At 47.7% G+C, this 12,192-nt stretch overlaps 1 protein-coding gene across 18 annotated transcripts in view; it reads right to left on the bottom strand.

Annotated features, from left to right (window-relative positions):
- Window positions 1-12,192, bottom strand: part of hyd (E3 ubiquitin-protein ligase hyd) — a 105,390-nt gene that overhangs the window by 73,976 nt on the left and 19,222 nt on the right. For all 18 annotated transcript variants that reach the window (XM_077632141.1, XM_077632128.1, XM_077632135.1 and 15 more), the window contains exons 9-13: window positions 9,426-9,539; window positions 8,677-8,945; window positions 3,897-4,139; window positions 1,784-2,099; window positions 952-1,162 (exon numbers count right to left, since the gene is read on the bottom strand). In XM_077632141.1, coding sequence (XP_077488267.1) covers window positions 952-1,162; window positions 1,784-2,099; window positions 3,897-4,139; window positions 8,677-8,945; window positions 9,426-9,539 — 1,153 coding nt within the window. The remainder of the gene's footprint in view (window positions 1-951; window positions 1,163-1,783; window positions 2,100-3,896; window positions 4,140-8,676; window positions 8,946-9,425; window positions 9,540-12,192) is intronic.

Below are 12,192 nucleotides of genomic sequence, written 5' to 3'. Positions count from 1 at the left end.
GTGCTGCGGAGCGCGTTAGGCCTACCTGCGCGGCCTCACCGACACGATCGTTCAGCGCAGGAGTTTCATCATTGTCGGGGCGCACAGCAGGGCGTCTCTTGAGGTTATCGACCAGCGACTTCTTCCTTTTCTTGCCGAATTTATGCCTTGAGTGCACCTTGCGCGCTGAACCAGGCATCGCTGCGCGTTTCTTGCACTGCACGGTCCGGCACAAAGAGTCGCGTCTCCCCGCGGCTCGGGCGCGTCAAGCAGACGCTGCCAGCCCGCTCCACCAATCGGATGACGACCTGCTGTCACGTGATCCGCGGCAGCCAATAGAATTTTGAATACTACCTTTTCTTTTTTGCTATTTTCTCGGCAACCAATGGGCGAACGGAAGTCGTAGTGGCGGGAAATTGAAGGCGAAAGGCGGCTTTTTCAAATGAGACCAAGATGGCTGCGGTGCCGCGCATGAAACGGGAGCTACGCTTTGCAAAATACTGCTGTTTCGGCGCCGATTTCAGCTCAAATTCGGGCGACATGGATTATATAAATTGGTATTGTGAGTAAAATATTGACCTTAGAGGCGAGAAATTTAACAGAGAGGTAGATAAATGATTGCTGATTTCGAAAATAACATTTTCTAAAAACTGATTTTTTCGAGATTTTTCGGCCCGAAAGACCCGTGTCCCCCCTTAAGAGGGGGAGCGAGGCAGCACCAGCAGCACGGAGATGCATACCCGTTTTCGACTCCCAATGCGGCGCTCCATGCGCTCTGCATGTACATCTAGGAAGTGTTCATCGAGTTGCCGGTTTACTGATTCAACATCCATCATCATTACTTGTGCAGCAGTATGAATTTCCAAAAAAAGGACAAGAAACTTGCTGCACAGTTCAAAGAAATTGGCTACATGCAGAGATAGACGCAGCTCACACAAGCACAAAAAAGAACAGCTGGTTTGCAAGAAGCACCTTGGGAATCGATGGCCATGGCTAAGAGCTGCACACCATCGGGCAGGCAGACACGACGGGGGGTCCGTTGCAGGCAGTCTGGAAGGCGTGGTGTGGCAGAGCCCCTCACGGGCTGCAGCTCATCACGGCGCAGCAGCCGGCATTCGGCCAGGGGATCTTCTCCGGGGCCACTCTCTCGACCAAAGCGCACTGCCACATAAGCCCCATCCACCTGGGTGGGAAGTGGTCAGAAACACAACTTTTGCACAGAACTTATGCGTAGTCTTGTCAGAATGAGAGAGAACAATAAAGTCTGTGTCAACCTAGAACAATGCAAGTTTAAAAAAGAAAGACGGGCACCACACAGCACTATGGAGCTAGACTATACCACAGCTAAGCCACTGAACGTATGTATTCACTTCCTAAATAGCAGGCCATCACTCAAATTTTTTTTAGTACAAATGTAACAGCACCCAGGATCAATGATTTTTCGGTTTTGCTGCACTGTTTGCTCATGCCATCTACTCCTGAAAGCCAATGGAAAAAGAATGCTGCCTCTAAACGTTTTAAGCTCACAAGATGAAAACCAGTGTAGCTAAACATCTGTTGAGACTTGAAAGCAATGCACTCCACAAATTTACGAATTCTATGTTGTTGACAGAAGTAACTCGAAATCCACAGGACAAGCAATACTTAAAAAAAGTGTAGAATAAGAAATAAAATGGAATAAACAAACAAAGCAACTGTGCGCATCACGAACAAGATATTTTTTTCCCCCACAATGTTTTCTTTCAAAAAGTGCTAGGATTGGCGACACCTGCATAGGACCAAGAATCGACCACCACTCTCCCACCTTGATAACTCGTCCCACAGGAATGTTCTTCACGTCCTCCACGAAGACAACGTCGCGCAGGTGCCACTCCTCCTCGTCCCGGCGCTCGGAGGCAGCGTCCAACGACGACGTGCTGGCCTTGTGCTTGCGCTTGTGTGGCAGCGGACTGTGCGCCGGCTCGCTGCACGTCGACGATGCAGGCGACGGTGGTGGCGGCATCTCGGTGCGATCCGACGACTTGCTCTCAGCACTGGAAGAAGCCACCTTGGTAGTGCTGCTGCCACTGCCACTGCTGCTCCCTGCTCCCGAGCCGTCAGCCGTGTCAGGCTTCTTCTCACTGCGGACGAGTGCGCAAGACACAACATGGTCACTTGGACGCCAAATTTCAGTTTCTGGAAAAAAAAAAATAAGTTAAGACAGGCACTGGAAAGAATACTCGACCAGTTTGCATGCCACCTTGGTTTTTAAGGGACCATGAAATTATATTTGCTGAGGTTAGGAAAAGCACACAAGTGACCGGTATTCCATCACTCGTCAGTGCACCACAAATATTTTAAAGCTAGCTTCATTAACACCAACAATACCGGCGAAATGGTGCTTCTCCTCTTCTTCTTCAGCTCAGGTCAGCACCCCTCTGCGCCCCATCCCACCTAAGTTTCTTGAGCGCGACCAATGAGGAGGCTTGCCCAGGGGCCAAGTCCACGAGACTGTTCACTTCTCAACAGGCCCCCATGTGCAACTGGCTGCATCACTGCATGTTCCCAGCTGGCGTGATGACACGCAGCCAATCGCATGTGCCAGCCTGCGGAGAATCGAGCCAGTTCCAAAGCGAACAGTCTAGTGGATTCAGCCCCAGACTGCCCACTTTATGTCACAGGGGTAGGGGCAGCTAAAAACACGCGGCGAGGCATGCCCTACTAGGTTGTAACCAGCATTTTTTTTTAATTTGTAAGTTAAAAGGTCCATGCAGAGTTTTTAAATTTGACTCAAATACTCACAAAGGCCACCTCTTCAGATTTTTGCTTTAGAATATGACCATAAAAATCATTTCAAGGTGCCTTTGACACCCAGTGACATCTCACAACAGCAAACCTCCTAATACTACTTCCCCAAGGCCAAACTGTAACCTCTTGGCAGAAGCAGCATGGCAACAAGACCCCTGCAACACCAGCACAGAAGAGCCCCAACTGTCCTAACCCTGGCCAGTCAAGTTGCACTTTGCAGAAGCACAAAACCCATAAACACACAGGCAAGGTGGGATATGTGACTAATGCACGAGTGTGTGACTTTCCTTGGAGCAAGAAAACATGTTCCTTCACCCCCTGCCCAGATTTTCGTGCAACGTTTTATATGTGTAAGAGGACCCCAAAGACAAGCCAATCTTATTTTACAACATGTGGGAAAAAGAAGCCATCATATACATAACCAACTAGCCACTGGTGCAAAGGCAGATACCAGTGTTGATAGAAAGCCCTAGAAACTGCACACCAAAATGGCTTCCAAATAATGTCAGAGCAGTACCTACAGTGTTTACTTGCACTGCATAAACACAGACGTGATGCGTCACAGCTCACAATAAAGATAGAGGAACATGATGATTAACCTCTAATGTGATTATACACAGAAAAAAAAGACTGAATAATTCAGCGAACAGCTCAAGCCGGAGCTCGCTTTGACCACGAAGCCTATCCCATTTGTGCTTGGCTTCACGTGATGTCATCGCTCGCACATTCACTCTCGGTCACGAGCACATTTTCAAGCTGCAATGGACAGCTGCTAAAGAAGACATGTTCACTGCGAAAAACTTGCTAATGCCCTTCACGTGTACACTACAGTAGAATCTCAATGACACGATCAAGGTTGATACGAATTTCGGGATAATACAAATTTACAGAACTCCCTGACACGAGTGCATTGTGTACAATTGTGTACCGAAGTGGTAATCACACGACCGCTTCGAGGAGCGACAGACCACAACGAACATTCTGCCGAACAGCTCTATAACAGCCAATCACTGTAAAAATCGGTCAACTCAGACCTAAGCCATCTTAACACACAGGTCAACCTTCCACTTTGTAGTTCTTGATTTAAAAGGCCATAAGCTTGAGCACCAGTAATTGCCGCCTCAGCTCACCTCAGTATCTTGAACTGGCAGGTGTCGGGGAGGTTCCATGCAGCCGAAAGCAGCTGGCCAACCCTTGGCAGGCCACCCGCAGTGGTGAACGCCAGGGCACCAGGGTGGTACATGGGGCTGTTGCGCATGCACACCTGCGATCCGGCCACAATTTCGGAAGCATGGCTGGACACCTTGTGCTTCTTGGCACGGGACGTTGCCTTCTCCCACAGCTTCTTCCTCTGGCTGAAGGGCAGCACACCCCTGGTATTGACACAGTGTGGTGATAAGAAGCATACGTATAAGTATAGCACAAAATCGAGCCATCTACCACTTCTGTCGTACCACTGTGTTATTACTAATACACTCCACAGCTCTCACTCTACGATAGACAAAAAGACAAACATTCGCACCTCACAGGCAATGCCATGGCTGTACAACAGACAACATATTCTTGATCAAAGTAAGCAAGCCAAAAAAAAAAAAAAATGAAGACAGCAGGACATTTCCCTCTGTGAAGTTCTCCATTTGTGTGTCACTTGCGGAAAAAAACCGTTCAATCTTTCCTACGCAAATGTATTTATACAGTCTCGAGCAATAACAAGCACAAAATCAGGTGCAGCTTGATACTACTGTGTGTCTGTGAACATAAGTGTGTGAAAGCCTGATATGCTGTGACCACGATAGTGCAGATTTTTTTCGACATGCCAAAGAGAATTACCATAATATACCGAATGCCCACCCATGTTTGAATAAGCACACCCCCCGTTTTTCTTGACATTTCGAATTTTCCTTAAAAACCAAGCAAGTGCCCATGCGATTATGTCCCATGACTTGGAGAAGTTCAAAAACACAGCATCAAACACCCATTGTTCGGTACCTCTGCGACACTTATTACAAAAGGGAGGAGGACGGGAAGTTGAACGCAGCAATGAGGACGGGAAGTTGAACGCAGCAATGAGATCATTCAGATGATACGCAAAAGCTCAAAGTCAAGCAGTTTTCAAAGAATAACTTGGGAGGGTCGAAAAAAGGAACCAGGAAGATCTAGGAACTCCGCGAATGTGATGAAAGGAGAATTGTAAGCCGTACACAGTAATGTTAATGGAGGGTCTCTGATCAAGTGGTACCGTTATCTACTTACTCTCCCCCTCCCCACCAATTCTTTTTGGGAATTCATCTTTGGCCGCCATCCTAAATTCAATGACCAAGCAAGGACCCACTCCACCATTTGCCCATTCTGGATTTTCACGCCTGGACCTACCAAATGCCCATCCCCCAATATTTCGTGATTATCATCAAATTTAAGGGGGGAGACGGCTTCTGGGGGCGAAAAAAATCGCAAAAAAAATCGATTTTTCAGGAATAGAATTTTTGAAATCTGCAGCTGTTTTTCTACTACTCTGTGAAATTCCAGAACTCCGGAGTCAATATTTCGACTGTAATGCGATTAAAAAACGGAGATCCGCGCACACTTGGGACAGATTTTGACGTGAAAACCACGGTCTTTCCGCGACACGCAGCCGTCATTCTCCGGCAGTGATCGTCGCCATCTTGGTCTCATTCGTAAGAGAAGCTTTTCGTCTTCAATTTCGCGCCATTGCTGTGCTTTTATGCTTATTAATTGCGGGAAAAAAAGCCGCCAAAAAAAATTCACAACGTGCGCTGCTATTCGCTAGTCGGCGCACGTGACTGAAACGTGTCATCCGATTGGCTGACCAGCTTGCCGTCGTCTGCTTGGCCCGTTCGTGGCCGACCGTGAGCTCAAGTGGGGGCCACTTTGTGTATCGTTCTTAGTGCGCTTTGCAGCAATGACAGCACGTAAGTTCCGCACGGCGCACAAGTTCGGAAAAAAGAGGAAGAAGACGCTGACTGACAACTTCAAGAAGAAGAGCTCTGCGGAAACCGCAAGCATCACATCTGGATCGCAGTGCGATGTGGAGACCGTGTCAGGCCTAGGCCTAACGGCGACCGCGGACATTGGAACATCGGACAGCGGTCGCATTCGGCGAGACACCCTGATGCTGCAACCTTCCGAGATAGCAGCAATTACGAGGAAAGCACATGGGAAACTGCAGCAGATGGCATCGACTCCTGCAGCGAAGCGCAAAGCTGCTTTCTTCGGTGCAACCGCAGACGCCGCAACTACCACTGCCGAACCGCTCGGCGACGCGACTGACGCAACCTTCATGATTGTTAGTTTGGAGTCTGTGAATGCGCTACTAGCGTGTGTGAAGTGCGAAGTGTGCTGCGGTAATGTGAATATCGGCAAATGTGACAACGAGTACGGCCTTGCTGTGAAATTGACGCTTTCGTGCGTAAATTGCGGCGGCGTTTCTTCTGAATGGAGTTCACCGCGTGTGATCGGCGGTCAAGAAAAGAATCAGTTCGTTGTGAACATTCTTGCCGCGCGTGCCATGCAAGCAACCAAAAATCAACGTGCTGCACTGATATATTCTCGGCAATGAATATATCTCATAGGGGTTTGCACACGAAAACGTGGCAAAAGTACGTCAAAGAAAAGTTGACGCCCGCGGTGGATCGTGCAGCCCTGAGGATGACAGCTGACTGCACACGATGCGTTCGGGAGGTGTACTCGGAGCTAAATCTCGGACACCTAGGTAAAATCGCAGTCTCATTTAACGGCTCGTGGATGACACGCGGGCATTCCTTGCACATTGGAATCGGGACAGTTATCGAGCTCTTTACTGGACTTGTGCTCAATTACGTCGTGCTCAGTAATTTTTGCGCCGCGTGCGAACGGGGCCCGAAAGATGATGACCCGACGTACTCAGCGTGGAAAGCAAGCCACATATGCCAGAAGAACACCAACAAGAAGGCTTCCGAAATGGAGGTAGAGGCTGCACTCATCTTATTCAAGCGGTCTCTAGAACTGCACAACGTCCAGTACACAACCATACTGTCCGATGGGGACAGCCGCACTTTCCTTGCTTTGCAAGAAGAAGAAGTCTATGGGTACATTCCAATTACCAAAGAAGACTGCATAAATCATGTGCAGAAGCGCATGGGAACCGCTCTGCGCAATGTGGTCTCAAAACAGCGAGGTTCTAGTGGAGAATCCCTTGGTGGGAAAGGAAAGCTTACGGCAGATTTAATTTCTAAATTGAGTTCATACTATGCATGGGCTCTGAGATCACACATTGGTGATGTGGAGGCCACACATAGGGCTGTGATGGCCACCTATCATCATGTCACTTCTAATGACGTCACCGCCAACCACAGCTTCTGTCCAACAGGCCCCGAGTCCTGGTGCAGACAGAATGCTGCAGAGGCCCGAGGTGACACCATGCCACGTTACCGACACAACCTGCCTCCTCATGTCTGCAACGCTTTGCTGCCTGTATATGAAAGTCTTTCTAACAGGGGGCTTCTTGAGCGGGTCCAATGAGGCAAAACTCAGTATAATAATGAATCCTTACACTCAATGATATGGGCACTTGCCCGAAAGGAGCGCCACGCCTCACTTTTTACCGTTCAGGCTGCTGTGGCTGAGGCTGTAATGAAGTTTAATGCAGGAAATGACAGAACTGCTGCATGCATTCTGAAAGAGCTGAACCTGACCTCCAGCCCCCAGGCAACCAAGCGCATGCAAGAGAAAGACAAACAAAGGAAAGCTGCATGTGCACAAAAGCACAAATCAGCAGAAAATGTGCAGCGCATGCTGAAGTGCTACTTCAATGATAGCAAGCAATCAGACTACATTCCGGGAGGCTATTAAGAATTTTTCTTCAATAAACAGTACTCTGATTGTTTTTCTCATTTTTCTCAGAATGCAAATTTTGGTCTCTGAGCAAATTTCTATGTGGCATATCTCAGCATTTATAGCTGACAGAACCATAATTTTTTTTTAGTGTGTACCTAGGTGATTTGAGCATGCAATGTTGGAAGCAGATTTTTCAATTAAGCCTCAGAAAATTTTTTAATGATCTAGTTCCTGATTGCATGTTAGCCACAGTTTATTGCATGAATTTCATTGTACTGTGAAATCACTAATGATGGTAAAATTAGAAAACTGTCTCCAACATTGCATTCCATTTTCTTTCTGGAGTCTAACAATGCGCCGTTTTTGAGCTTTTATGCTTTACTTTTCTCTCAACGTTCTGGTGAACAATGGGGGGTAATTATATCTTGAGAACTAATTAACCTACCAATAAAGTAATTGCATTTTTGAAATCGGCACGAGGAGCTGGTGAAGGATATGCAATTTCATTAAGTTTGGTGGAGAAATAAATAATTTTCCTCCAGAAGCAGTCTTCCCCCTTAAAAGGGGCGCTTGCTCGGTATTTTACGTTAAATAAGAAAAATGGTGCACATGTGAATTTGGATGAAACATTCCCACTGCCAACTTCAAAGGGAAGAGCAAGGCTACCTGGTGCATACCACTCAATAGCATTACTATCAGCTTGTTCTTTTCACAAATGATGACTGTAACATGTCAACAAACAATAATGGTTGGAAAGGGAGTATGAAACATAACTATTTAACTGACCATGCATGTGAGCATGCCTTTACCATAGAATTTTCAGAACCGTAAGGCTGCAATATGAAATCACCTATGACCCTCTTCCACCTTTTCACCATCCGGCTAGTCTAACTAGGTTTAAAACGTAGCCCAAACATTCCGCTGCACGAAAGAACCAACCCATGACAATGAAAACAGCACACAGAATGAGAATGGGAACAAAGGCTACTCTTGAGTGCAAAGTGACTGTTCCCTTTCGCACTACAACTACCTGTACCAAACGTGCCAACTTTGAATTCAGAGCAGCACAGCACTCACCACCAGTAGAGGGCGCCCGATTGCAGCCTGACGCAGGAGTAGAGCGAGCAGACATACAGCGCTGCCACAGGGTCCTGCTGGAACTCGGGGAAGCTCTGCGCAGGTTGCTCTAGCTTGGGTGCCACGGGAGCGAGCGAGTCGTCCAGCCAAGTGGCTACACGGCCAGACTCAGTCACCACCGTGGCGCGCACGCACCGTGCCTCCAACAGCAGGCACCGCTCACCACCCAGGCCCAGTGACAAAGTCTTTGGGTGGTGGATACCTGGTTGCTGCACCGCACAAAGAACACAGGGGGGAAAAAAAAGCAGCTTGTGTAGTGCTCTTCCGTCTCAAAAGCAATGCCTCGATCCTTACTCCCAAGTTCAAGCCAAACAATATGGGCAAAAAAAATTAAACAGCTGCAGAACATCACCTGAAGCTTTCACTTCACCGAACGCCACCCAAGATGATAGTGAGGCATGTTTACAACACACTGTATCTACGGGAGGATCACTCGCCCCGTTTAGGTTTTATACAGGCCATGTTTCAGGTATGAGAGACCAACAATGCTCTGACAGAATTTTTTTACTTTTGGAAAACAGAGAGAAACAGAAGTTTCATTGCCTGGGCAAGTTCTCACCTCACAAGTGCATGTTATGCTGTCACGTTAAGATGATACTCTCACAACACAACATCAGTTCTGTGGTCTAGTGCCAATGCCTTGAATGCTCGAAGCTTCCCTCCAATTTCGCAGAGACAAGTATGCTTACCTCAGTGTTTTTGTAAGGTTCCGGCTCGCTCCACTTCCACTGGTGCAGCTGTCCCGTGGAGCTCAGGGCAACAAGCTCAGAGTAGAGGGCCACGATATGCACAAATTTGACACCCTGGGAAAAAAGGGCAAAGACCAGTTTGACGGTGAGCATGAAGGACATGAAGGAAAATTCCAGACACAAAGCAAATACAAGCACTTCAGAACAGGCTAGTCTGCGTGACACTAAGTGCGAGGGCAAGCCACGATTTAGGGGTAATGCAGTCATCCAAAGATGCCGGGGATAGAGAAACAAACAGAAAACATTTTCATTTTCCAATCTTTTTTTTTTTTTTTCCAGCGAGAGAGCACAAGCATTACTGCTCCTTCAATTGCAGCAAAGCCTTGAAAATGTGAGGAAAAAGAGGTAAACAAGTATGGTCAAGCTTGCACTGCAAGCATTTAGCCATCCATATGACAACAAATATATGAATAAGGATAAAAACTATCTGGTGCAGTGCCAACAGGGTCACAAAAGTTTCAGCAAGTCTGGAGACAGCCACATGCCAATGGCGCCTAATGGCCAGAGAGGCAACAACCCTCCAAGCATGTCATATCTTTCAACAGCACTATACATATTGTAGCACAAAACATAAGAACAACGAAGTATGGTTTGCCCCGCCGCGGTGGCTCAGTGGTTAGGGCGCTCGACTACTAATCCGGAGTTCCCAGGTTCGAACCCGACCGCGGCGGCTGCGTTTTTATGGAGGAAAAACGCTAAGGCACCCGTGTGCTGTGCGATGTCAGTGCACGGTAAAGATCCCCAGGTGGTCGAAATTATTCTGGAGCCCTCCATCCGGCACCTCTCTCTTCCTTTCTCCTTTCACTCCCTCCTTTACCCTTCCCTTACGGCGCCGTTCAGGTGTCCAACGATATATGAGACAGATACTGCGCCATTTCCTTTCCCCCCAAAACCAATTATTATTATTATTATTATTATTATTATTTATGGAGAAATAGATTAAAATGATTATCATTGCCCATCTTGCTATCACTCCCACGGAAATACCTAGCCCATGTGGTAAAACTGCATTCCATGTATAATTAGATGCCAGCGAGGTCATATCCCTTCCCTGCCACCTCTTTTTTTCAATAGAGCGTTAACTGGTCCACTGGTTACGCTCACACTGATGGGCAGTTTCTCTCTGTATACAGTAAAACCTTGTTATAATAAACCTGATGGTCATGTGGATTGCGTTCGTTGTATCCAATGCTCTAAAAAGTACTTTCCATATTACAGCCAAAAGTTATAAGTACAAGAAAAGCGGAGTTTATTCCTTAAAAAGTGCATTATGTGAGTGTCCTTCAAAGTCAGCCCTATTGTGGTGCTTCCCAAACTCTCCAGTGCAGTCATGTTCTCATCGTGACTATTGATGCCAACAATCTACTACAGGGAAGCGATATAACCAATCTTGGTTGAAGCGTTCATGGCAGCTGGCGGCAGGTCGGCTAGCTTAGTGAGATTCCAGGTGGTGGGGGAGTGCTTGTACTTTGCGTACGACGGCTTCATCAGGGCATAGCTCTGCGATGTTGGCATCCGCACCAAGTCATCCCAAACGACTTCTGGTCAGCTGTGCATCAATGACGCATCGCACATGCATAAGATCACTATAGTTTGACAGCTTCATCTGACGTACCTTGGCCCATGCAGCGACAAAAGAAGCGCAGCGCACGTATGCACAAAATGTACCAGCTGCACTGTCTGCTATCTGTGCACTGCCTGCACGGGGTAGCAGAAAAAGGTGAGGAGCTTCCAGGTGCCACCCACGGATGGCACCCAAAGCGGGTGGCACCCAAAGCCGCAGGTCATCATCATCGTCAACTTTCTCCTCCGCTGCGAGCTCCCGCTACCAATATCGGCGTCAGTATCACCAGCTCCAGTTTTTAGTGACTGTCGAAGGCACGGGAGCTGTGGTAGCGTGTTAGTTCACTGTAGTTGTGGCTTTGGTGGGCTGCCGCCGAGCGTTGCAACTATAGCACGATGGGCGAGTACCATAATAGCTACACGGCTGGGAGTTTGCTCTCGAACATGGCAAGCATGCGGCGGGCAGGAAATTCGACATGACCAAGAAGTGCGTCTGACGATGGTGCAACCAAATGGATGCATTGAGGAACACAAGCTGCCAAAAGCGGGCTTTCCGAGGCCAGTCGTGCAAGTTCCCCGAAGTGGAAGAAAAGCTGCTCTGCCATGTGATGGAAGTGCGGAACGACGACTCCGCGTTGACAAAGGACATGCTGCGCGACTTCTTAAAGGATGAGCATGCACCAGAGCACAGCACCAGCTCGGAGTTGGAAGACTCCGCGAGTGACGATTGAACATAAAATAAACGCTGCTCTTTCCTCGATTGATGCATTTTAGTTTTAAAAAAAATTTTCTCGTACTGTGTGTATGGGCTACACCCCCAAAAATTGGCCCTCGAATCTGAAAAAAAAAAAAAAAAAATGCGGCCCTTGCATGCGTTCATATGGTATTTTAACGGCAACACCATCCTCGTTCATAATAAGTGAGTGTTTGTAATATAAGTGCGCTCATCTGTCTGTAATTCAGGAATTCAGGCCTGCAGACGATTATCTGGACGATCCGTCTGTCAAGCACTTCAACCTTCGACATGCCACCCATTCAGGGACCCAGCTGAATAAACAAGCTTCAAACGCCATAGGCTTGCATAGGCATTTGGCGGGACTTCGGCAGCAGTCCAAATTATCCGAATTAACGGGGTCCATATCAA

Source organism: Amblyomma americanum, chromosome 7, assembly GCF_052857255.1.
Source record: "Amblyomma americanum isolate KBUSLIRL-KWMA chromosome 7, ASM5285725v1, whole genome shotgun sequence".
Lineage (NCBI taxonomy): Eukaryota > Metazoa > Arthropoda > Arachnida > Ixodida > Ixodidae > Amblyomma > Amblyomma americanum.
The sequence above is the reverse complement of the archived record's forward strand: the minus strand, read 5'-3'. Positions and strand labels throughout refer to the sequence as shown.